General features: G+C 39.6%; 2 protein-coding genes across 2 annotated transcripts in view; one reads left to right on the top strand and one right to left on the bottom strand.

Moving 5' to 3' along the window:
* Window positions 1-4,207, top strand: part of kif26ba (kinesin family member 26Ba) — a 77,636-nt gene extending 73,429 nt beyond the window's left edge. The window contains exons 26-29 of the mRNA XM_034577121.1: window positions 44-309; window positions 1,312-1,462; window positions 2,580-3,740; window positions 4,060-4,207. Of these exons, the coding sequence (XP_034433012.1) occupies window positions 44-309; window positions 1,312-1,462; window positions 2,580-2,728 (566 nt within the window). The 3' untranslated portion in view covers window positions 2,729-3,740; window positions 4,060-4,207. The remainder of the gene's footprint in view (window positions 1-43; window positions 310-1,311; window positions 1,463-2,579; window positions 3,741-4,059) is intronic.
* A 6,843-nt stretch (window positions 4,208-11,050) lies between these two features.
* smyd3 (SET and MYND domain containing 3) overlaps window positions 11,051-27,842 on the bottom strand; it is a 72,552-nt gene continuing 55,760 nt past the window's right edge. The window contains exons 6-12 of the mRNA XM_034577071.1: window positions 26,703-26,770; window positions 21,759-21,861; window positions 21,046-21,156; window positions 18,758-18,845; window positions 18,103-18,277; window positions 11,843-11,951; window positions 11,051-11,296 (exon numbers count right to left, since the gene is read on the bottom strand). Of these exons, the coding sequence (XP_034432962.1) occupies window positions 11,195-11,296; window positions 11,843-11,951; window positions 18,103-18,277; window positions 18,758-18,845; window positions 21,046-21,156; window positions 21,759-21,861; window positions 26,703-26,770 (756 nt within the window). The 3' untranslated portion in view covers window positions 11,051-11,194. The remainder of the gene's footprint in view (window positions 11,297-11,842; window positions 11,952-18,102; window positions 18,278-18,757; window positions 18,846-21,045; window positions 21,157-21,758; window positions 21,862-26,702; window positions 26,771-27,842) is intronic.

Below are 27,842 nucleotides of genomic sequence, written 5' to 3'. Positions count from 1 at the left end.
CAGAAATATTTTTCTGGTGACACTGACCTATTTGTTCTTTCAGGCCTCCAGCGTCGTCGCCTGATACCAGCTCTCACCTTGGACTCTTCCACCTCTTCGCCCACTCATCGCTCCACAAAACAGGCCATCACTTCCTCATCTTCCTCCTCCTCCAGCCCTGGTGCCTGCTGGGTAGATGGCCCGCTGGGGCCCCCAGCTCCCTCAAACCTCCGGGGCGCAACGGCAACGACAGAAACCTTTGAGATCAAGGTGTACGAGATAGATGATGTGGAGCGTCTGCAGAAGAGGAGAGACAAAGGAGGAAGCAAGGTGAGAGAGAGATGAGTGAGAGGAGGACATGTGATGTTATTGGTCAAACTGCATGGGAAAACATATCTTTGTATTTACTTTACAACATTTTTAAAACAGGAGTGAGTGTCTGTGGTGAGGATACATGTTGGTCAACAAAAGTGTTGATACTGGCAAAAATAACAGAATGTTGGAAAAGAGAGAATAACCGTTTGGAAGAGAGGGAACAAAGATTAAAGGGTTAAAGAAAGAAAGACATACAGTACAGTGGTAGTGTGAGGGAGAAGAGTGGATTTAGGGAGTGGTCCAGAGGCCGGCCAACATATTACATCCAATGTCAATGAAATTGTATTGATGATTATTTGTCGGACACAAAAAAAGCAGCAATTGTTCTGATGGACCAACAAATGGAGGAAAATGGAGAAGAGAAGAGACACAGGAAGCAATGGGATCTGAGCTACTGTTTCAGCCAATGAGTTAAGAGACTTCAGAAAAACCCAACAAGCTTTAATATACAACAGTAAGGATTTTCACTAAATGAACATTTGCACTATGCTCTATGAACAGTGAGTATTTTTAATAAACCAACATTCCCATTCTCTGCTTGCTCCAGAATACAGACTGGTTCTGTGAATCTCATTAAGCTGCTGCAAATGAATGCAGGTTTTTTTTTAGGGTTCCCACTCTGAAACCTTTATGTATTCAGGAGAGGGAGCATTGTGAGCTTTGTGAAAGAGGGAGGGAGAGAGAAGCATGAAATATAGATTTTCCCCGCAGCAGCCTTAAGAAGCCACTTAACCCCCGACTGCTCCAGTGGAGCTGCTCAGTGTCCGAGCGTATGTACTCGGCCGCGGTCTCACCGGGGCTTGATGAGGTGTGATGTGAATGTTTGTACCTGTGTGAATGTTAAGTAGTCTGCTGCTGGAAGAGAGACACATGTTTCACAACAGAACACTGAATAAATAAAGGTGAGCCAAATCCATATCTGTCTGTCTGTGTGTCCTCTCTCTGTGTGTGTGTCAGGAGGTGGTGTATGTGAACGCCAAGCTTCGTCTGCTGGAGAACCGCCAACAGCGAATCAGTGAAGTCAGAGCCAAGTACCAGTGTCTGAAGAAAGAACTGGAACAAACCAAACAGTACTTGATGCTGGAGCCACACAAATGGACCACTGAGTGTAAGTGCAGCACTGACACAACAGGAAGTGCGCTTGTGTTGTGAGAGAAACAGGGTGACAACATCTGTCATGGTGTGAGTGCAGGGTGTGTGTGTTTGAGTGTCTCATCGTGTTTTATGCACCAGTGGATCTCAACAGGTAGAAAAGTTAGTTTTTTTCATTAAAAAGAAAAACATTGTCCGTGTTATAAGCAATCGTTCATATTTGTCTGTAATATTTTTTGACAATTGTCGTCAGCCTGCTGTTGAGTTTTAGGAGCACTCTTCATATTTTAAGTGAAATGTGTTCATTGCTGAATTGGACTTTATTCTCTATATTTCTGTACAACAAGCGCAACAAAAAGACCAAAAGCAACAATGCATTAGTCTGCATCAATAATTTTTCGACTTCACGCTAACAAACCCATTGTTCCTACATAAGACATAAATCTTTCTAAATAAGCCACACATAAATAGCTTCATTTTAAAAAAGGCTCAGTAATTTCCCAGAGCAGCTGGGCTCTGTAGTTTTTGGCTGTTACTCAAATAGGAGTAAATATTACATTTGCTGGAGCCTGGGAACCGCTTTCAGCTGCGGACTGACACATTGTCGATGTACTGAATATTAACAGCGATACAATAAAATACAAAACAACTTTATTTATCCCGAAGGCAAATTAGTTTTGGTCAATTAAAAGAAAAACAAGATATCGACATATACTGACAAATGTGCACTAAGCAGTAACACAATGAAACACCATAAAGGAGCGGTTCGGTTGCATTGAGCTAAAAGTGCAATTTCTATAAAGAAGGACAGTGTATGTGAGATTGATTCAAATCAATTTATTGTGTAACTATAGCAACGCAATACATCAGCCAGTGGAACAGTGTGGCCTAATGATGTGTTTCAGTTTTTGTTCAACAACAGAGAAACAGAGGAATAAGTTATTTCCGGTTTTGACCACAAGGACATTACAAGTTATTTGGATCAATTCATTCTTAGTTTTGTTTTATCTTTTTCTCTAGGAAACAGAAAAATACAATAAGGAAATATAGAATACCTCCAGCTTATCTCTTAAATTGATGAATTAAGTGTTTTAGCAGGTTGTGACTTTTTTTTCTCTCCGTCCAATATCCAGTCGAGCTGCAGCAGGTCTATGAAGTGGACTCTCTGGAGTATTTGGAAGCCCTGGAGATGGTAACGGACAAACTGGAGACCAGAGTCAACTTCTGCAAAGCTCATCTCATGATGATCACCTGCTTCGACGTGTCCTCAAGAAATCGATAGACAGAGGGAGAGAAGGGAAGCAGGAGGACAAGGAGAGGTGGATTCACGGCAGGACTTCATTTGATGTTTATTAGCCAAACACATTTAAAATATGTATCTCCTATATAAATACATCTCATTGGATTACTGGTTAGATGGAAGGAGGGGATACAAGGATGGACTGTCCATTTGATTTATCATGTCGGGCATCATTATGTCCCCAGATGTAAGTCGGTGGAAGGACAGATGGATGGAGAGATGGAGGGATTAAAGGAATGGAGATATCTGACAGGCCAACAGACAGATGACCTTGTAGATTTTCACATTTGGGCTTTTAAGCAACCTCAGAAACAGTCACTGAAGAGCATCTTATTGACAGGCTGTTTTGACTCAGATATATATGGCTGCCCTGAAGGGGGCAGACAGATGGTGGTGACTCTGAGACGAAACATCAGACAAGTGACCACATTTTTTCAGAGAACGGAATAATTCTACTGCAGAGAAACCTCCTAGACTCAGTCGAACATTCAGTAATATATACGGAGAGAAAAATGGAGAGACAAGCAAAAACTGCCTTTTTTAAACAAAGGAGGATGAAGGAGAGGTTAAGGTCAAATAGAGGAACCATTTCTCCTCTCCCATTATTTTGGAAGAGCACTTTTTAGAGTAGTTGAGAGCCATTGACTGTAAACACAGTGCTGACTACAGAATGGCCTGGTGTTGTTGTGCAGTTGATGATAGAGACTGACAAAGAGAAAGAAAATGATTCAGATAAGTGCCTTGTGAACATTTCAACAATACCAAGACCAGTTCTCTTTCTCTCTGAATATGTGTACATGCATTAAGTATGGTGCTTACAGAAAAAACACACACACACAAAAAAAGATCATTGTCCTTGGAAAATCTTTGAAATTATAGCCATTATTAAATGTGATGTTTCACTGTGTTTCACTAGAAAAAACTCACATTGTTTGAATCTTATTTGGTAAACTGATGTAATACATCCGAACTGTTTGGATCCCTAACGCTAAAAGTTCAAATATAACAAACAGGTAGTCCTCTTTGAAGGTGCTACAAGCAAGGTTTTTCTGCCGCCATGATTTGTATGGGCGCAGGTAATGGCGATCTTCACTTGCCAAGAGCTTCAGCCATCTTGTGTTTACAGGAAAAGAGGTTATAAGATGCCCACTGAGCCGTGCTAGTTTGTCAGGGAGCGTGTGATGCTTTTGTGACTCTATCAGAAAGAGGCCAGGCCAGGGCCAGGCCAGGGCAAGGCTAGCATGCAAACTTCAGTGGAGGAAAAGAGCTTACATTGGTGTTGCTTTCCACCGAAGCAGAAAGCTGTTAGAAAGTAAACGAATGAAGTCTGATGCCGAACTTGCTTCCAGACTGGTCGGAAAAATAGTGGTCGATGTTAATACGGGCCATGTAGCAATAGCAAAGATTTGAATACAGCCCCTTTAAAACCACCAAACAGTTGCAAGGACCAAAAAATTAATTCTTAAAAACGTACATGATTTTTCAAGGACACAGACTCATGTGTTTAAATAATAATAATAATAAAAAAAACAGAGAAGAAGAAAAAAGCTACATTCTTGTGCTGATGTGATTTCACTTGACTTTACTCACAAACAGAGCACATCTGAGTTTTGACCCTCTGGGGCACACGTACCATATATCCCCCACCCTGATACAGTCGTGATGGCTTTTTCATGTTCATGAAGCCATGAAACGTTGAGTCACACAGGAGTGGAGATGAAAATGTGTCTCTGTGTTACATCCATCGACTGACTGACTGTCTGACTGACAGGTGGACTGTCTGTTATTTGTATCTGTGTCGTTCTGCTCTATTCTAAAAGAAACTGAATGATTCGTCAATGTGTGTTTTATAATAAAGTATCTTTTTTATTTGAGTTCAATGGGACCATGGAGAGACTATGTGTGATAGTAGGATAATGAAAATAGGTATAAAGACAAATATTTAAGACTAAGGAAGACCTTTGATTTACACTGTTAGATTGTAATGTCTTTATTGGAACAAAGTAGTGAAATTAGACTGGTTATACTTCCTAGTGAATACAGTTATTGTTAAAAATGGCCGACTAGTTCAAGTTCTGTGTCCAGACATTGTAAAGAAACAAAAATATATTTAACGAAATGAAACTAAAGAAAAGGATGACGACCAAATTAAGAGGCATAGATCTCTGCCTGGTTCCATGTTTTTTGGATAGCAACACTTAAAATTTGTTAATATTATCTATGGTGCTTGAGATGCTTATGATCTAAATGTTTGTACAAATATAAATATATGAAAGAGCCTGTTTCCCTCTGAAATTACAGAATAACTTTCGAAAGCTTCTTCTACATCTCTGTCTATTGTTGTCCACATCCATCGCCCTCATCTGCCCGGGAAGCAGAGAGAATTCTGGGAGATCCTGTCTGTAGTCTGGGAGGAAAAAAGAGGGAAGAGACTTCACAGGAGAGGAAACTCTGGGTTATTTGGTATGATGTGTCAAAAGCTTCGAAATTGATCACGATCCGAACATCAGAAACTCGTTTTTTATATTTTCCACTGGACGGTACTGACAGTAAAACCTTTGAAATGTTTCAGGTTTTGATGTTCGTGTGTTACAAAGTTATAACAGTGATTCATTTCATGATCTGCTCACCCATGAAAGGGTCCTGGTAACTGCGATGCTTTTACAGACAGATGACGTGATCTAGTCACAGGTGTGTGAAGTTTCTCCTGTGATATCTCTCCTTTCCTTTTTTAATCTCCCAGTTCACTGTACAAGTCATGAATGAAGTTTTTTATTTATTTGAGCTCAGGAGAGCAGATCTCGCCTGTCAACGTTTTTATTTATTTACACCTTATGATCTTACAAAGTTACTATGCATTTAAGAAAAAGAAAAATAACTGTACATATATTGCTGAGCCCCATGTCATATATAAATATATATACTGTACACATAACATATAAGCGCTCATCTTTATTTTATATATTTTCTGTTGAATTATTTTGCTCCTGCAGTTCTAGTTCGGGATTTGGATGGGTTTGGGTTTCCTAAAGTTTCCACATCCAGTGCAGATTATGTGGTTCCAGCACAACAAGAATTTCAGGTGAAAAAATACTGAGCAAAATGATGAATTAATGGTAGATTTTTTTTTACATGTGAAGAAGGAAACGTTTAAGCATGAAAACAGCTGTGTTGTTTTAAATGAAATGCCAGTATCTTCTACAGTATTAACTAAAGGCCTTGTGTTATTAGCAGTGGATGTTTTGGGAACCCCAACCTCTGGATGAGCTAAACGGCTCGTACTCATTTGAAAATGCTATGTGTGAGGTTTCCTCCTCCATCTGTCACTGCCAAATGTACTGGGGTGGCGCTTTATAATTCTAGCAATAACTGTGAAAAACACCTTGGGTTTTGGTGAACTTTTCAAAAGTAAAGGTTTCAAGAAATTAACAAACTGACGTATGTGCTGTCGGTAAATTCAAGAATTCTAATGTGTTATCTGGAAATCTGACACATAGCATCTTCTAAAGAATATTGTGTGTTCAAGTCTGAGTCAGACCACATTTTCCAAAAGTAATCATCAGTTGTAGTAAGTGACACTCATTCAAGGGTTAGGTGTTGAAAAATCTTTATGATTTGTATGTGTACCTATCACTCAGGTTTATGACTGGTGATTGGTGCATTTTGGTGAATATGAAGTGCAAGATTCTCACTGAGTGTTGATGATTAAAGATTGCAATTATAACTGTCCTCTGCAGATGGGCTTTTTTTGAAAAGTGTGGTCCGACACATTGTATTGATGGGAGATTAAGATGGAGGGAATGTAAATAAAGGAATGTATTGAAAGAGTTTGACGTCTGACTCCTTATTCTTTTAACACAGGACGGTCAATGTATCGTCCACACATCTGATGTATGTTCCGTCCAAAACCCAATGAAATATGAAAATGTTTACGACTAAAACACATCATGAATTAAAAAGATCTACCTGAAATATAGTTGTCAGGCTGCCAATAGATGGCTTTGTAAGATGTGACATGAAAGTCTCTGGATTTGGCCATTTAATGCACATAAACAAAGCTGAGTCTCATAGTAAAACTAGGTACAAATGATCCTCACCTGCACAACATGCAGAAACTGCTGTTACTCTGTTACCTAGATTCAAACCTAAAACCTTATGCCACGATGTACAATATGTCTGAAGTACCAATTCAGCAGAGGTGTTCTTCCACATTTTAAGAAGTTACTTTGAATGGGTACCAAAAGTTAATTTGAAGCCATGTCCGGTCTCTGTGTTTATGCAGTCAAGTGGACAATAGACAGCATGTTTGGCTTCCTTTGCACATAATCCACACTCAGTAGGGTACAGCTACTTTGTTGGAGCAATGATACGCTGCCTCCGTCAGCTCACCTGCTTCAAAGCGTCAGTGCTTTATTTCTATTTTTGTAATGATCCAGCTATTTCTGTCAGACGAGGTTGAACCCCAAGAAAAGACTGATCAGTTCACAGACACTATCACCACTGCAGCCTCAGTCTCAGTCACATGACTTTCTCTGGAAACTATAATCTCATGCCACTTTTTCACAGGAATATCTTTTTTCCTTCCTTCATGTCCTACTCTGAAATCTCTGTGAGGTCTGTTTCTATACAGTAAAAGTACCATCATTTTAGAATTTCTACCTTTGATATCACTTATTTCCTACTGTACATGTATCTGTGTGTATGTGTGTGTGTGTGTGTGTGTGTGTGTGTCTGGACCTGACCCTGCAGGCAGCTTTCTAGTGACATATTGCCCTGTTGAGCTTGCTTTGATCACCCACGCACAGCGGGGAACAGGAGGGAGAAGGAAGGAAGTAAGGACTGGGAGAAAGAGAGAGAGAATAGATGAGAAGAGGGAGAGGAGAATAAAGGTGGCAAGAAGGAAATGCACAGACAAAGAGACAAGTGAAAAATAACAAAAAATAGGATTACAGCTTGGGCAAGTAGGAGGAAAGAAGTGAGGCATGGAGGAGATACCCAGCGGGTGCGGTGTGTGTATATATATCCCAATACGGTAATGTTCACTATTTATAGAGTTATAATGCTACTTCATAATGAATATATATATATATATATTATATAGTCACATAGGATGCAGCATTTACATTTTCAAAGACTTGACGCTGCATGCCGTCACAGAGATGAGATCGTATAACGGAAAATTATTTTCTGAATATAACCTTTAGATTGTCTATGTATCGTCATTGACCTTGAGACAAACACACCCACGTTTGTACATCTATCTTAGTGAGGACACTCATTAGCATAATGCATTCCCTAGCCCCTTACCCTAACCATCCAAACTAAATGTCTAACCCTAACCCTTAACCTAACCTAAACCTAATTGTAACCCGAACCTTAAAACCAAGTCTTAACCCCCAAACAGTCAATTAAAGGGGGGTCGGAAAGTGAGGACTGGCCAAATGTCCTCACTTAGTAGGTTGTAGAACTGGTCCTCACAAAGAAGCTATACAAGAGCACACACACACACACACAGGAAGTGGAAATTTCAGGGACAAAAAAAACGTTAATTTGGAAAATAGAATTAAAAAAAGAGAGTAATCTCTGGGTAATTTTATGTGCAATCATTTCTCAACAAATAGTCTGAACTGCACTCCTTCTTTATCTCACCTGTCTGCTAAATCATTTACTGAGGACAAGTGGAAGACTTAAAATTTTCTGGTCAGGATAGTTGGACTAATTTTGTTGCTGAATTCAAGAATTCCCTGTTGTTCCTGAGATTTGAAGATAATTTAAATACTGCTCGGTCTACCCAGCCTTTGTATTGGAGTAATTCTTATATATAGTTCATACTGAAGCTTCCATTTGTAAGCAGGTGCTTGAGGATTTAGAGCACATATATATGTAACCTGGGATTTCACAGATCCTCTTTTTAAATTCGATTTCCAATTAAATTTTTTTAAATCATTCATGTGACAAGATGATGTTCTTTTTAAGAAACTTCGTTATAATAAAATGAACTAATATAAATACATTTGAACAAACCGTGATTAGAAGACTAATAATCTCCATCTCTATAGCTACTCTGTGATATGTCATTCTGAACTGATGATAAAGATTTTTACTAAACTTTACGGCCATCCAGCCTCAAGCAAAATGAAGCACCGACCACCTGACGTTGTCATTGTTAGAATCGTGTGTCACTACTGTGGCTTAACGTCACCACAAAGGACTCATGTTTTTTAACAGTAGATGTTACAGTTCAGTGCAACAGTCTTTTGCTTTTCAGAGCCTCTGATTGTAAAGAAACCTGATCAAAGATAGACGGAGGGGTGCTGAGGACATGATGGAAACATGATGGAAACATAGTGTTAACGTTGAGAAACAGTTTGTCTTGTCTTTTCATCCAAGGAGAGATTAGACGAATATCATGAATATATGGGGATCTCCAGCAGGCTCTTATCACTGAGCCATGAAACGATCATCGAGAAATGATACCTGGGATCAGATCCACCATCTCTGGCTGCTGTTGCATCTTCAAACAGCAGAATGTCTCTGAAGCTGAGAGGAGACATAATAAAATGTAAAATACTACATATATATATAAAGGCTCAATTTGTAATGTTATAAAGTGGAGTATTCACGGGCAAAATTTAACAATTAAATGAATGACTATAAATAATATATAATACTATTAATATAACATAATATAATATAATATAACATATATAACAACACTGCTGATGTTAAGTGTAAAGAGAAATATAATATTTTGGATTTAGTGAGGCTTGAGTCAATCAAGGAGGAATAAGGTTTGTATCTTTAATTTTAGTGTTGGGGTTGAACTTGAAATACAGACTGCGGATTTCTATAAAGACATAATGGAGAGGAGATATGTAAAGATAAGAGGTGTAGAGGTACGATGGTGCAGAGGAGGGGACAGAGTGAACAGGACGATGAGACACACACATACAGTTCATGTAATTCTGGGGGTAAGGGAGACAGAAAATGGGGGAGAGAGGCAGTGAGTGCCAGAAAGAGAGAGAGACAGACGGTCATGACGAAGATCGTAAATCTAATCCGATGGCTGTTATGAGGAGAGAGGAGAGGGGGAGAGTGAGAGGCAGAAAGCAACAGAGTCAGTGAAGTGAGTAATGGTGGTAAAGGCACAGCAGAACCAGTCGACTGGAGCCATGACTGCACATCTTCAATCAGTCTTTTCATTTAATCTCCTCAAGATACACTCAACTCTTCTCATATCAGGGGGAAAAATCGAAAGGATTTGCTGTTGCTGCTGAAATTTCTATGATTTTGTAATTATTGTAAATAATAATTTTGTTCTGTATTTAAATGCCCAATAACACTGAACATCTGACTAATCCAGGATGGATGAAGGATTTGGGGTTTTTAACATGCCGACAGTCGCAGTCCTGAGGGAGCAAAAAGTGTCATAAAAGCAAAACCTATTTGTAACCTTAAAGCAAACATAATGCCACTCTAATCCTCTCATAAACCATAGAAACACCCACCCACAGAGGGACACCCGCACCCACACAGAGGTTGTCTCTCAGAGGAAGTGCTGTCATCAGTTTGAAAATAGGAGATTTTTGGGATTAACATGGCAAGTGTGGGTAAGTGTGCACATGTGTGTGTAGAAATATGACATTTTCTCACAACTTGAAAGTGTTCTTTGGGGTTTAGGACTTAGTTTTACTGTGAGGGTTGTAGTGTGGCATTTATGTGTCATGGTTTATGTTAGGAGCTACGGTGTGCATTATTTCAACGAGTTTCCTTTCAACTAATATAAGACAAATATCTTTGTGTGGGGGGGAGGGGGGGAGAGAGAGAGAGAGAGAGAGAGAGAGAGAGAGAGAGAGAGAGATATTGAGACCCATAAGCACATTCCATCACAGATGCACTCTGGGTTTAACTTGGAGGTCACATACTGACAGAGCAACACACAAAAACAGGGATTAACATGGGAAGTGTGTGTGATGAATATGTATTGAGGAAAGATGGATGTTTTGAAAACCGGACTCTACTAAAACAACACTCACTCACACACTCACACACACTAAACTAAGGGCATGAGATCACTCATCATGATGGAATCTGCAGATTACACACAGGAGACGAGGGTCTACACTCTCTCTCTCTCGCTCTCTCTCTCTCCCACACAGACAGAATTTATGAGGATCTTTGTCTGTCCATAAACTTTACATTGACAGGGAGGCTAAACACTGAACAACAGGCTGCAAAAAAACAGAACCACAAAACCAACATGGACTGATTGTCAATGTGTAAGACAAGTTGTCAAGAGAAGAATTTAAAAAAAGCTTTTTTATTAATCAGAAATCAGATGATAGAAATTCAGGCATGTACTCATGACCTAAAGAGTCAAATCAAGACTTGGAGTGACATGTAAAGACGTCAAGTCACAGTTGTATTGGGGTGTTAGTGGCTGCAGGATCACTGCTGGTCCATCTCACAGCGACATTCTTCCATTTTCATCAACAGATCCTTGGACAAGGGGTGATCGTCACTGTGGGTGAGCTTTAAGATTTGATAGGCCTGTGAAAGGAGAATTTATTTTAACACACAGTCTTTTTCAGCTTTCAACAAGTTAAAGACTTTAACATCACAATAAATTAAATTTAAGACCTATGATAAGTACAGATATGAAGGAATATCAGACTCCTGAAATAACAGAATAACAAAAGTAGCCTAATGGAGAATAACCCTTGAAATGCCATGGTATCTAATAAACTACAGGCAGAGACAGTAGGTATCTATATTTCCCACAGCCAAGTACTGAGATAAATATTTGTGCAACTATCAGAATCATGAAAAAGATCTGCAAAACACAAACAGATTTAAACAAATTTTAAAGCATGACGGATGCTGTGTTAAATGACATCAACGTAATCACGACTTACCCAAAATGATTTAAGACCTACTACTAAATATTTTTGTAAAATTTAAGACCTTTTATGGCCTAAAATTCACATTATTAAATCTTAAAGTTTGTAAGACCCTGCAGAAACCCTGTTAGCACTCGTCACTTCTTTTCATGACAGGAATGATAAACTCTGCTGGTCAGTATTTCCACCCACACACCTGCTTGAATGTGTCTAAAGCTTCCTCGATGTGTCCCAGGTAATGTTGCAGCTTTCCAACTCTCATCAGCTGGACTCCGTGGACTGGGTGGGGATCAGGGTAATATTGTCTTTGGAAAAAAGAGAGAGACGATTAAAACAGAGAGAGAAACAGTGGTTTGGAAAAGATCATGACCAGATCATCATGATTTTGCTGCTTGACCATACATTTTACACAGATCTGTTAATTTTCTCCCGTAATGTATCTTTTCAAATTCCCATTCATGTTTGCTGAAAAATGCTATATGCTGACGATTAAATGACTCCAAACAGAGACTTAATATATATAATGTATACAAATCAATATACCTTCATTTAGGCCTTCCTAAGATTATTAGATTATAATGCATTATCTATCATCAATATATCTATTTTCTGCTACTTATGAAGACCCAGGTCCAGAAGTGTCAGCAGGAAAAGCAAGGTAGCCCAGACATTACCTGTCATCCAGTAATATTCATCATGTGTGACAGCCAAAAGCAGGAATAACTCTGCCTCTGGCTGAACACACCAGCATGACTCATATCAAAGCTCTGTCACTCCAATATCCAATTATATCCACACAGAATTTCCTAAACCTGTCTGTTAAGATGAGGTCTATCAAGATCATCTTAAATGTGATCATCATTTAATGGACAGTAATATTCTGACATTAATCAGTCTGAGTTAACATTTACACATGTTTTTTAACCTAAAAAACAAACATACTTTGGATAAGTTATAATACAATTAAGATGTGGAGTATTCTGACCTCAGTCACATTATGTTGACATGTATATTAATCGCAGTATCTTGTCCTATTGGAGTTTTCACAGCATTTTTGTGACATCCACATACAACAGTTACTAACTGCTTGAAGACACATGGGTTTAAGGTTAAACAAGATGACGGGCGCTACGAAGAAGTCACATTCTTGGGGAGAGGGAGAAACTGTAGTTATATTTATATTTTATATAATAGATTTTGTGAATGGGCGCAAACAACTCAATGGTTATATTTTCAAAAAGGTCATAGGAATGTGGGAAACATGACATTATGTCGACATGATTCATAATCAGACAAACACGAATATGAATGGAATATCCTATTAGCAACTTGTGTAAATGTAAACAGGACTAAAGGGCAGAAAAAAATGCCCCAAAATCTATCTTGAAACTTTGGTTTGACCCAAACTACACATGAACTTCCATTGGCTCTCCGATTTTAAAAACATTCTATTAGCTCTTACAGCTGGAATTAAGACGACATTATTAGCTCCTGGGAATACTGTATTTAAAGAACTGTCTCAAAATTAAGGATTTAGTTGCTGTATTTTGGTTTATGATTTGTTTTCATGAGCTTACCATCCCTGTCATGAATAATTTTACCTTACTTTCTTTTCTGATGCAAGTTCACAGAAAATGTACAGATGGCAAAACTCCCATTATCCCTCCAAGAGTAAAGAGCTTGTTTACAGTTACGTCATCAGGACAAAAGCCACAAAGTCTTAATGATCTTTGTATTTACGTAACATGACATATAAATATATAAACATGCATGTTTTAAAACAGACAGTTCACACAAACACATGCACCATCAAACCCCCAATACGCACAAAGAAGCAGGATGCTCTTAGTCCTATATAGATGAAGAAACACCAGGGAGTCTAAGGAAGCAGCTTTGTTGTTGGTAAACAGTGGGGTTCTCAAAACACTCATTTATCCAACTCAGCTTGTTCTTTATCCTCTTTTCTTCTCCCTATCCCTCTCCTCTAATCTCTCCTTCCATTTCCTATTCCACATCTCCTCGGCTCTGCTCCTACCTGTTTATGTTTGCGTTTCGTGCCCCGCTAACTGCAGGGATTAAAGTTGGTGATATCAATCAGTCAGTCAGTCAGTCAGAGTCGGGCGGGATGTTCTCTCTCCTCCGCTGCTCTCCATTCATTTCTCCTCACTTTACCTCTGTTGCCCTTTTAAGTCTTCCCTCGTTTTTCCTGTTTGCTCTTGTTTACACACACACACGCACGTTTTTTAAATGTTATGTAACTGCTGTAAGACGGTATTAAAATGCTCACTGATGACAAACCCTTCTCCATTTCCATTCTCTCACCTCATTTAACTTTCTTGTCTAGTGCAGTCATTCTCTCGCGCAACAAACAAAGAGCTGTAAGTAAACACACACACCAGCACTAATGTATGAGCATGCACGCACACAAGGATGAGGTCAATTTGAATCCACTTCACCCTCTAATCTGCAGATTTCACTTCTCTCAAGCGTAAACACAACACAAGAGGGTTCAATATGCTCGAAATGCAATCAGCTGTAAACAGAAACTGTTGTAGACGGAACACGTTTCGTATTCATTATGCGTCTGTGCCGACGGGAGCTCGAGGCCAGAGGTGTTATTTTTCGGGTTGTCCTTCCGTCCCATTCTCGTGAAGGATGAACTGATTTCAATAGATTTTGGTGGTCAAAGGTCGAAGGTAAATTTCACTTTGACCTTTCAAAACACATTTTCTGCATTGTGAACACAGTATCTCTAAGACAATTGCAAATATTGTACTAATATTCACTTTGACTCAAAGAAGTGATTAGAATTTGATGGTCAAGGGTCAAAGTCACTGTGACCTCACAAAACCAGTTTTTTGCCTCATGAAAACATCATCTTAAGATTGCCTCAAAAGAATTTTTTTTAATTTGACTAATGGTCACCTTGACTCAAAGAGTCTTAATTACCATGAGGGTATTCAAACGAGACATTTTGAACTGTTGTCACTATGACTTAAAGATGACCTCATTTGACCTCATCCAATTCAGGAAAAACATTTATGTAGACTGAAACTGCACTCGATGGCGGAGGCATACAACCACTAAGGGTAAATTCTAGTTTTCTTTGTGGACTGAAATCAGTAACTTTTATTGGCTAATTTTATTGACTCTTGAATTTAAAAGGAAAACAGTTCTTTTGAAACGAGTGGAATCAAAGTAAATGAACTTGTAGTGTCAACGACCAGAGTAATTTAAGACTCTGTAGCTTCTTTGATCATTTTCCCGCACGATGCTAATAGCCCATTTGTTCATACCTTCGAGCCTAACTAAACTACTCACTGACGGGCCGACCAATTACAGAGGCGCTCTCTGATCCTGTGGTTAAAATTGAATCATTAAACAGGAAGTTCAAAGACTAAACCAACAACATTAGTCCTCCATGAATAATAAGAAGTTACAATATTGATTTAATTACCAAGACGGTGATTCAAGTAGCCATGACATGCAAACACTCAAAAAGACCAAACTCCAATTATATTTCCTCTCTGCATATAGTCACACACAGCAATTACAATTATTTCATTAACTTAGTGTCTCCTGAATTTGTCCCTTCTTTTTCCCCCCAGGAGAGTGAATTGAGAGAAATACAGTCTTGTTGTATATGCAGCTAGTTAGAAAGCTGCAGCCCTCGGCTACGACTAAGAGAGGGGGCAAGAAGGAAAAATGAATAGTGGTGGAAAAGTGTAACATTTCCAGGCAAATGCTGTGAAACTAATGAGGCCGTGGTTTGGAACAAAAGATCCACAGCCTGATGTTTGTGAGGGCGGAACATGGATTATTTCTCTGAGACGAAAACCAAGGAAGGAGAACGAAAGCATGGAGGAAAGATTAACTGTGAATCGTCTCCCTAATTGTATTTAGTTTTCTGTCCATTGCAACAGTAATTTCACTTCTGTATCTCCACAGTTTATCCAACACCATGCATCTGTGACTAAGATAAAGAACATTCAAATAGATATAAATCACAGTTTAATCATTTCGCAGAGAAATATTTGTGAGCAGAAACCAAAGAGGGATGCTCCCCTAAGGACTAAAGAGTGAATATATCCAGTGTGACACAATAAAACCCCAAAAAGCCCGAAATTTCTGTGGTGTCAATGTCTCTTTATCGTTCAAACTTAGGAACTCTGACACTCCTTGAAGAATCTTGCAACCTTTTGGTCGATCCTGATCCACAGTCCTGAAAACCACTGAACTACAAGCCTGTCCGTCCTTAATGCAATGTGAAAATATTTTTAAAAAAAAATTTTATACAAATTTTCAATCCGACCATAAGCACCGACTACAGCCGACACCCTAGGGGAGTTCTGAAACCTGTTTATTCAAAGGTCAGTAATGCTTGACTCAGTACGCAGACCTGGAGAATCAGTTGTTGACGTGGTTGTGAATGTCAAAGTCCCAGCCACCGCTGCTACAGAGTGATGGTCACTTGTTAATTAAATGTTTATTAATACTTAATGGATTGTGTGTCCATATCGCACCAAATTCAACACTGCACTTCATTGGGCCATTAACAATACACATACTAGGTGTGAAGCAGATAAGTCAAACGGTTTTCAAGATCTGGGGACTTTAGGATCCAGCATTTTAAAAACTCAATAAGGAAATCACTTCATCCAACAAGACATCCAATGAGGTGCCACACAAAATCTGTGCAGTATTCCCTTTAACATTGGTCAGTGATTTGCCAAAATTGCTGTCATCTTCACCAGAGAATGGAAACATCGGTTGCAGAAATAACTTTTGGGGCAATCGCCATAAACCGTGATGCCCGGCCAGGGAGTCCATTGTTGCACGTCGACATCACTTCACTGTCTGCTCTTTGAAGAAGGAAGGAAATGCCCCAAAAACATTTTTAAAAATGTTGCGCACATCTTTGCATTTCATGTGGACATATGAACCACAAACAGGTTCACAAAGACTGACATTGTGGGGGAACTTCACTGGAGCAGCAAGGCCACTGATGATGCAGAAATCTTATGCAACAGATTCTCTCTTTAATACTGTGAAACCTTGGATGGAGAGAGATACTGAAAATCTTGGCTCGTTTGTTAAAACTGTAAATGTAAAAAAGCCTTTACTGTGTGTGTGTGTGTGTGTCTGTGTGTGTGTGTGAACATGGCTGTGGCAGTAAAGTATGTGCAGCATGGCGTGCACAGCCTGCAGCAGGTGTGCATTATTCGCACACAGGCGCAGGGAAAGGTCCTCTCTATACATCAGACACTGAATGGTGAAGCTGACTAAAAAGACCTGCAGAGAGAGAGAGAGTGAAAGAAGAAAGGAATAGAGAATGAGAGGAGGGATGGGACACAGAGAGAGAGAGAAATCCTGCAGCTATCTTTCGTTTAATGCCATCTGAAGAGCCCAGAGGAAAATAGGTGATGAATATGGAGGATCTCCCTCCCACTCTCTCACTTGTCTCTCCTTCTCTTCAATTGTTTTCTATGTGCATTCCTCTTTTTTTCAGTTTGCCTCATTTTATACTTCACTTTTCTCTCTTCTCTCTCCTTTTCCTTAAGATTCCCTCGTCATAACATTGCTTCCTTCATATTTGGCCACTTGTCTTCCCTCCTCTCTTCTACTCCAGGTTGTTGATAACCACTCACCCCTCACTCTTCTGCCCCTCCCTCATTTTTCTTTTATCTGCTGCTCTCTTCTGTCCTCTCTCTGCTCCCTCCCCACAACCATCCCTCACTCTGGTCTGCCCCCTGCACATTTCACTTTCTTTCAACTGACACCAAACTCTCAATCCTCTTCTTATCATCACCATCTCTCTCTTTCTGCTGCTCTGTGTCCAGTTATTTATTGATAGGCTCTGTTGCTGTTTCCCCCCTGTAGATGAGTTGTCAGTGTGTGTCTGTGTGCATGTGTGCGTCCACTACTTGGCCAATAGAGCTCAGCCCAGAACACAAGATCAATCTCCCTCTCAATTCAATTCAAGCATCAAAATACAATTTTGCCAAGTACACAATAACAAAAAAGAGCAATAAAACACCGGGATCAATATTTTAGGTCCAAACTAACTGATGTAAATCAAATAATGACAGCTGGCTAACCCTGATATTAAATTGCATCCAGAGCTTCGAGGACAAGGAGCTGGGTGGCTCGCTTGAGAATAAACCACAATTTAGGATGATATTTTTCATTATATTACTTATGGTTTCACTAAATTATCAATGTTAAACAACACACTGACACCATGTTTGTTTTTTGTTTTTTTTTAACTTAAACCTTGTAATTTGTAATTTTCTTTCAATCTTTTCCCTTCTATCAGATCTTCCTTATGTTAACTTTCTGAAAGCACTGACTATTATTTTGCTTACAGATAACTATGTATTCCAAGTAACCCACCCCCTGTTCACTCGGCTCTTTTTATGTACACACACGCACACGCACACACACACACAGACTCACCTGTAAACTGGAATTGTCTTCTCTCCATATCTCACAGCTTCCTTCCACCGACCCAGGTGAATGGAGGCATCCAAAGCCATGTCCGTCATTCTAAGCTTGTAGAGATTTTCATCAGGCACAGCGCCACCAACAGTTGATAACAAATCACTGCAGCTTTGTAGTAGTGCTTCCCAATCTGGAGGGTCACATAAGATGCTGATCACTCTCTGAGCTCACCTCTGAGTAGAGACAGCAATATATCCAGACAGGAAGTGCTTTTACACATGAAGTTGTGATCTGAGACTATAATGAGTAATCTCCTGAAATCTGGCTTGAGTATCGAGAGTATCAGTCAAACACACCTTTCACACACACTCACTTATAATTTGTGTTTTTACATAACTCTACTTTGCTGATAACTTCATTTACATATGAAGGAATTAAAACCACCAGTTAGAGGTTTACGGGGCTACATTTTATACATTGATAATTGTTCTCATTCTAATAAAGCAGTTTATTAGTATGAGCACATATCAGTTATCAAGATGTGAATCATTTGTTGTTAGAGGAGAAGCATCCGGTTATATTAATCGTCTTCCCACAGCAGAGTAGATGATGGATGGATGTCAGTGCTTACTGTCCACTGGATGTAGCTGATCTTGGATGTTAAGGATACCTGACTTTGCTTGTTGTTCTTCCAGTCTGGGTAGAGCCTCCTTTAGCAGGCGCCATGTTGCTTCGTCACCAGACAGCATGAGTCCATCCTGCACAGAGAGGAGAGTAGACTAAATAGACATAGATCTAAAACAAACACTCTTGTGCACAGACTTGGTCTGTATGTAGTCTCACACTGCACCATTCTGAAGAGCAGTTACAGTGAGCATTGTAAATCAACACACAACTTGTTCATTAAAATTTCTTTGCGAATACAAAAGTGTTAAAAATGTCTGCCTGCACTTTGCATATCTATGTTACAGCACCTACAGTCCACTGAGTAACTACTGTAACACACACGGCTGGATGGACAGACGTGCATAGAGCACAGTAACATAGCACCAAAGCAACCCCCTGTATAAGATTTGTCAAGAAAAGTATTTATTATTATAACACACACGCACAAATGCAAAAACACACACATTCACTAGAACAACAACAGACAAGGTTTCGATGTCAACAGTCATCTGTTGCCATGGCAACTTTGGGTCAGAGCCCAGCATTATCATCTAAAGATAAAAGAGAGAGGGAAGATGACAGGAAGTGTGTGTGTGTGTGTTGTGTGCATGACAAAGTTAGGGTTGAATAAAATGAATGCTATTGTCCCACAGAATCAACTGAGTGCTCTCTCTTAGCTTCACACACACACACACACACACACACACACACACACACACACACACACACACACACACACACACACACACACACACACACACACCTGCTGTTAGATTATTGGAGAGACAGACTAAGGTGCCGCATATGGAGAACAAAGCTGGAGGATGAAGGCCGAGAAAAGAGAGGACAAGAGAGATGACTAAATGAAAATACACAACTTCAGAGAGAGAGGGTGACACACTGGAACAGAGAGGCTAGACGAAGAAAGAGTGGAATAAGATGGATGGAGAAGAAAACTGCAGCAGAGAGGCGAGATGATTTTTCACATTTTCAGGAAGCTGTCCGAAAGAGCGAGGGAGGAAGAAAGAGAGAGAAAGAGGGGTGAAGAGGTGGAGCGTGACAGAGTGACTGAGAGGAAGAGGAGGACAGCAGGAGATAAGACGGAGAGTGAGAGTGAAGGAGGAAAAGGAGGTGAGGACAAGGAAGGGTACACTGTAACATGTTACGCACCGATACACTGTGTAAGCCAACAGTGGCATGGCAAGGGTTAGAGAGAGAGAGAGCGAGAGAGAGAAAGTGAATTTTTTGCAACTTCTGGTTGACGTCATTAAAGCAAAGTGAAATTAAAATGAAGAAATCTGCGACTGATTTGGTTTAGAGAAGACAAAACTACATGTGCGAGTGTGTATTAGTGATCATGACAGTGAGGCAGTGGATATTGCTCGCCAATAATTACTACACTAAATGGAATCTAAACCACTTTACAAGGGTTTTATTGGATTTTTTTATATTGCAACATATCAGATACACACTGCAATCCAACTGCTCGACAGTGTATGTCACGGATATTTCTACACCGCTTCAATGAGATGCAACACTGAGTCAGCTCTATTGTTTTATTACAGATGAGTGCTCTCCGGAAAACATCACTGCAACGGTATGAGGCAACATTTGCACAGCTAAGGTCATAAATGTATCCCATCGCAGCCTGAGAAGAAAAGAATCAGGCCAGATTTTTAATACTTGTAGTATTAAAATAAGTCTGAAAAGGTTCAGCGTGTAAGATTCGGGTGAAAGAAATCAATTGGCAGAAAGTGAATATAAAATAATCCTAGTGATGTTTTCACTAGTGTGTTTTCATCTAAATTATACGAACTGAGGATTCTCTTTAGACATTACTGAGCTGTTCTCCACAGCAGCAACACAGCAGTACTGATGGGATGCTCCTTTACCTGACTAATTATGCCTTACGCTGATTATTGGTCATATTTGGATCATTATGTGCATGGAAACATAGATAGTGAATGAGTCTGAATTTTTATCTCTCCCAAGGAGGTTATGTTTTCACTGCTGTGTGCCTGTTAGCAGGATTATGCAAAAACTATTGAACCAATTTTATTGAAACATGGAAGGACGGGGTATGGCTCACAGAACAAGCTGAGTGGATTCTATTAAGGGGGTGGATGCAAGAATTTCACGTTGTTGTTTTTTGTATATTTCTGTGAATTTCTCAAGAAATAATACAGAGATCTTTATGAAAAACATCAGCATGTGTAGAGTGCTAATATCTATGAACAGGTGCCTCTGAGTGCTCTTCTAGATGTAAATGAAAACCAATCATCTTCATCTTACTTTGTCGTGAGAGTGGCATCTCTGGCAGTGGCAGGTAAAATGGTACTGGTCCTCCAGCTGTCTCTGTCGATCCTCAGTCAGGGACAACGTCTCCATGTAACTTATAGTGAGCTGGAGACACAGAGGACACTTTAGTTTGAGAAAACATTGAATTGGTCATATTTCATTCTGCCCTTCGCATAAATTAATTAGCTGTATACTGCTGATCATTGTTATCTGCAGCTCAGCACAGATAGATATTTGGAAGTGAGTTTGTGTAAACTGAGTGTGGAGAAAAGAAACACAGCCGGAGTACATTGTGTGCGTGTGTTAGTCCAGATGGTGTGGATGCATCTCATTACAAACAGTCAGGAGGGATGAAGTGTGGAAAATTGCAGAAATCATCACATTTGTGTTGCTGTGATATTTCATTTAGCTGCATTTTTAATAATCCTTTAATACCATTAAGTTCATTTTGCATCCATCAACATTTATTATGATTATTATGATAACTACAGAGATGCCACGTCCATGGAATATGAAATGGTTCTTGGTTTCTGATTATGTTTCATTAAAGAGCCTTAGGGAAGTGGCTCCTCCATCAGTAATAACAGTGAACATATTAAAGAACATGAGCATAAAAGCAGAGGCCACATTACTATCAATAACAAACAGTTACACATCATGTTGTTAATGTTGTGAGGATGCAGTGTGAGTATTTTTCTTCTTCATACCTCCTCCTCAGGTTTGATGCCTCGAACAGCTCTGAGCTGCAGCTTTGTCCCCTCAAACACCATCACACAGTTTGGCCTGCAGTCATGGTTTAACAGAGACAGACTGGCAGAGAGTAAAGAGGACGAGGGGCAGGAGGGGGCGAGACAGTCCGAGGACAAGAGGAGGAGGAGGGAGGAGATGTGTGAAGCCGAGTCAAGAAGGTGGAGATGAAGAGAACGAGGAAGAGATATATGAGCAGAAGGGAGTTTAAAGAAGAGAGAGCGTAGGAGATGTGGGAGCAAATGGGGATGAGAGAAGGGAGGAGAGGAAAAATTAAATGTGGTTAAATGTTTGATTTTCAAATGAATTCTAAAAAATCTTTCTGACAATTCTATGTATATACAGTATATAACCCCATAACCAACGCTGACAAGCAGCTCTCTGGCTTGAGAAAAAAAAAATATCAGCACTTCTCATCAATTAAAGGTAAAGTTTAAGTTCCTTCTGTACCTCAGCACATCTGCAACATGATAAAAACTTAGAGGAGACAGAGAACACAAGATAAAGGCTGAGAAAAAAACACGAGAAGAGCCACGTCCGACTGTTCAGGGATTTCTCAGATCACTCAGACCAGACCAGTGGGACGACAGAACTCATGAGACAGAAAACACAGGAAGAGGGAGACATCTCCCACAGGATTACCACATATCTACCAGCCAGTGTAGTGCCATAGCTGAGGGATGACAAGTGTATTGTTACGATTCAAAGTGCTCTAAGGTGGCTATGTATCTGGCAATGTACTGTAATGTGATGTAATGTAATCATAATGCCAATCCTCCATGTAAAAGACTGAGTGCTTAAACACACAAACTCTGGTGACTGTCTGAACATTATGACAAAATGAGAACTCTGCTTCTGTCATTGCACATGTCACTCTACATTTGTTTCTATCAGTCTTTTAGCCTTACTCTCTCTGTCTCACACACACACACACACACACACTGACTCATTTCCCACATATATAATGGATTCAACTCGTCCTCCCACTCACTCAGATGAATTTATATTGTATAAATCACCACAGCCTCTAAAATGTTCATATCGTTGAATGAAGAAATATTATAACCTTCATTAAGGTGGGAAGTATTGCAGGGGGGAGCTGCATTAAACTGTATTACTTTTAGCAATGTTATTATTATTATTATTATGGTATGTTATGTTTTCATCAGGATTGGTTTGTTTGTTTGATAGTAAGATTACACAAAACTTACCTGAGGGATTTCCACAAAACTTGGTGGTAGGATGTGGCATGGATCAGGAAATAACCACTATATTGTAGTTTAAAGCCATATCAGGGATCATATCACATTTTAGTTGATCTCTCAAAGAATAAATCATGTATTTGGATTTAGAAAAAATCAGACATGTTACGGGAGTGATATTTATGAGAGAAATTTGGTGCAGCTCCAAATAAAAATCTAGATTTGTGAGTTTAAATGTGGTTTCATTAGGAGACTGTTGGTGGATGAGTGCCATTCTAGTTGTATAAGTGGCACACACTTAATACAAAGAAAAAAAAATAAAAGCATGTTGTTATTCTGATAATTTTGCTGAGAGTTTTTTAAGACCTCTCTGACCCCATAAGAAGACATTTACTGTCACTGCACACATGGCTGATAAAAAACACTGAAGAGGTTTGTCTGTTTTTATCACCTCCTCTATTAATGGTGCTCTTGTTTATCATATTCATTGAGCAAAACAATGGGTGCAAGAGATAAAGACCTGTGTGTGTGTGTGTCTGTGTGTGTGTGTGTCTGTGTGTGTGTGTGTGTGTGTGTGTGTGTGTGTGTGTGTGTGTGTGTGTGTGTGTGTGTGTGTGTGGAGCCTTTGTAAAACCATCAGTTACCCCTGGCTTTGTTCTACAGAGGAGAAATTGCAGGTTGAATATCAACTAGAAATCAAGCCCTACAAAGCATGTTTTTATCAGATGGAGAGCAGCTCGTTAGCATACTAATGAGATGAATTAACTAAACTACATCTCACATTAACAATATCAGCTCACTCTAACCGAGACTAAGTGCTGCGGTACATGCAGGACTCAGAGTGAAATATCACACGGGTGTGAGTGTACAGTGTACAGACTGCACAGGAGTGCTTTGGATTAAATGAGAGAAAAGTCTCAACACTCTACTTTTCTTTCTTTGTGTTGTTTACATTATTATTATTATTATTATTATTATTATTATTATTATGTCTCTGTAGTTATTCACTGGCTGTCTAACATTTTGCTCTGAAATTGTCAAAATAAATGCCCCATCTCGCTGAAGGTGAAAAAATTCCTGCATCTGCCTCCTGTTCCGGATCTGCACCAAAGTTTAATGGCTTCTACACTGACCCATACCGCATCTTCAGACTCAGTTTCGTGGACATCCGTCTGATAGTTTTTGCATAATCTTGCTTAAAGCCAACCAACCAACTGACAAACTTCCTTCTTGGTGGAGGTAATTACAGCACCTAATTTGAAGAATTAAAATTTCACATGTCACTTCTATGGTTTGGTAAAACATGTGAACCGAGTCTTCTATAAATTACAATAGATTCACAGTGTTGAACATTAGCTTTTTCTATAGGAAAAGCAAAGATCCAATATCAAATATCCATCCATCCATTATATATACAGTTTATCCTTTGAGGGTTGCAGGGGATGGAGGTGGGGGGGTAAAGCCAATCCCTGACATGAGCGAGATGCTGGCTTCCACCCTGGACAGGTGGCCAGTCCATAGAGAAAGCACAACGGAAATTAAAGGGAGGTTAAACATGAACATATGTTCATGGCAGCTCAATTACTGCAGGTCACTTTTACAGTTTCATAAAAAAAGGTAACCAGTATTAGCACAGGCCAAACAAACAGGCAGGTTCAGGCAGTACTGCTCTACTGTCTCATTAGAGCTCTTCTCAGGACAGTGGGGTTTAGGGGTTAGTGCATGTTAAACAAATCACAACATAGCTCAACCCATTTTACACCTGACCAGAGGTCCAATCAGCCAGAGAAACTGACTGTACAGAGGTAAATACAATTTTATGACTGTAATATTTACCCTTCTGGTGAATATCAAGTTTTTAAACATATTAACATGTCCCCCTTTTCATATGATAACAGACACACTTTATCCATGAAGTGTAAAAAGCAGTGGGTGAGGATTTCCATCTTTAAACTGCAGTAAACATATGCCAGTTTAAAAAAATGGATTCAATCCACATTACTCTGTTTTCTTTTGAAAATGCATCATCTGTGATACGCCTTGCGTCCACATTACTCTGGAGAAACTGAGATGTTTAGAAACGCGCATGTAGATACTCACAGCCTCTTGCTGATTGGGTCTTTTTAGTCGTAACGTAGCCTGCGCTGAGTCGTCAGGCAGTTAAACTCAGCATTTTAAAATAATCCAACTAGGGGGCAATCTATTAATCAAGCAATTCACCGGCAGGCGCATGCCCAGTGTAGGAAAGCAGGCACGTTATATACATTTTCAGGCGTGTTAGTGTGGACGGGGATTATAACTGATGCAAAGCTCATGTGGACAGAAAACGTTTTAGTTTGAAAACTGAGTTTTTAAAGAAAACACAGTAGTATGGATGTAGCTCAATAAAACTATGCTGAATGAGACAGACAGATGCTATAAGAGCATGAAGTCTGCTGTGCAACATATAAACATCTCCCTGGTCTTTGTTATTGTCAGTGAATCTTTTCTTTCTGTTTTCCTTTCAGTGTATCCATGTAAGGATTTGGCTGCAGTTACACATGGGTTTAAGTTACACTGAGGTGGTATGAAGTAAATGGTCGTTTTAGATTACAACGAGTGAATAAAGGAGAATGTTATCGATCCTGCTTTAAATCACACATCCTGATAAAGCCCTCAGAGGACAGATTAGCCAATTAGCAGTGAATGACAAGCAGACAGAGACAGACACAGAACGGTGAGCTCAGTCGAGACAAAGGGGAGAATGAGGAAATCGTCAAATGAGGAAAAAGAGGTCTGGACATACAGGGGAGATAGCAAAATGAACAGAATAGGGTGAGATAGAGGTGTAGCCCGTCCACAGAAATCCCCCCATCTTTTCAGCAAACCTACGGTTGCTAGGCAACCCAAAATATGAATAGGCAGGGGACCATCCTGTGAACAGGCCCCATCATTTATGGATGAGTTACGGCACAAATCGCACCCACACACTGACACAGACACGCTGGGCTTTGGTAAAGCCACTGTGACCATCTGACATCTCAGCGACAGCCAGATAAACTGGCGGAGATACCTGCACTGTGTGTATGTGTAAGTGTGTGAAAGTGTGTGAGAGACAGTGTGTAGAAACACTAACAACATGTGCAACAAATCCTACCCCACTCACCCAGGACTTAGTGGCAGGATTAAAGTACACACCTTGCTCAGTGTGTGTGTTTCACTCCTACATGCCAGACAAGAATAACATCGCAGTTGGAGTAAAACCTCTTACTTCTCTATGTATTCTGTACCCACCCACCCCCGTCCCACCTGCAACGCCACCATCCCCACCCCACCCCTATCTCCACCTCCCTTCCCTAACTCAGAATTAGAATATTCAGTCGACATTCATTTTCAAGTTTCGCCTCCAAACAAAAATGTGCTTCTCCCTTTCTTAGTCGTACTTCAAAGAAACTGCCAGGGACATAGTGAGCGGAGTGGAGGGGGGGTGGCTTTGAGAGTGAATGGGTGAAGGATGGGTGGGGCTGGCTTGGACGTGGTGATCTGGCAGGTAGCTCCAGAGCAGCATTTACATTTTGTGGCAGTCATATTGTGTAAGTGAGAGACAATGGCAGATAATAACAAAGATTGTGAGCTAGATTGAAATTAATGATGCTGTTTTAGATATGTCTGAATCACATTTTGACCTTTGTGTGTGTGTGTGTGTGTGTGTGTGTGTGTTACCTCGGATACAGCCCAACTCCAATCTCTTGCAGCTCTCCGTCACTGATGGTGAAACAATTACATGTCACCTAAAGCAGAGGAAGAGGGTAAAAAAAAAAAGACGAGAGAGCGATTATTTGTTAAATTGCTTGAGATAAACAAAAACAATATCTTTCATCATACGTTTTGAACATTTTCACACATATCTGGCACCTGCAAACAAAAAATAAAGTCCCAGCAGCACTTTGATTGAAACAAGACGTGCTTTGAGATGCAGAATATTAAGCTGTGTGAAATTACCATCTGCTTATTTTTGAAGGGAAATGTCTCTGTTTAAAAGAAAAAGCTTTTTGAAGTAGAAGACAGGTCTGTAATGCTATTCATCAACAGAGTTCGCAAAATCTTTCAGGGATGATATACACTGAGTTTTAATGTAAAATGTTTCCCCGAGGCTTGTTTCCCCCTCCCTCCACCCTCTCCCACCCCTCACCCCTCTCCCACATTCAAAACAACAAGTAGTATATCTAATGGACGGGTGGATATTTAAAGACGGTATTCCTTCAAAACTATGCAGAGAAGACAGACGAGAGAGGATAACATAAAATATACTCAAGAATTCATTAGGTACAGAGCTGGTGTGAAACCAATTTATCACCTTAAACTAGAAAAAAAGAGGGATGACAGGAGGAAAAAAAGGATGAAAGACAAAATGGGTCAGGAGATGATTAAGGACAAAGGAGGTCATTTCATTTCTGTAAAGCTAATGGCTTATTACAGGTAATTTGAATTATTTTTTCAGTGGAGAAATGGTTTGTGTTTGTGACCATATAGGCAGATCATTGATATGTTATTACATGAACTGACATGCATAATAAAAATAATTATTTATTCAATAATTTGACTAAATAACAGACAGTTAATCGAACTTGGAAAGGCAATGCTAGTCAGATGGTCCATCACTTTGTTCCAAAGAAATATATCAGCAAGTTCTTGGTGGATTGCCATAAAATGTTGTCTCAAATACAATACAAATATAATTACACTATTTTATCAAATTATTATTAAACAATTATACAAATACACAATTAACCTGAGTTTACATTTCATTGAAAATTTACAATAAAATCAACAAGTCACAGAAAGAACTATAACATAATTTTT

Source organism: Hippoglossus hippoglossus, chromosome 3 (assembly GCF_009819705.1).
Source record: "Hippoglossus hippoglossus isolate fHipHip1 chromosome 3, fHipHip1.pri, whole genome shotgun sequence".
Lineage (NCBI taxonomy): Eukaryota > Metazoa > Chordata > Actinopteri > Pleuronectiformes > Pleuronectidae > Hippoglossus > Hippoglossus hippoglossus.
The sequence above is the reverse complement of the archived record's forward strand: the minus strand, read 5'-3'. Positions and strand labels throughout refer to the sequence as shown.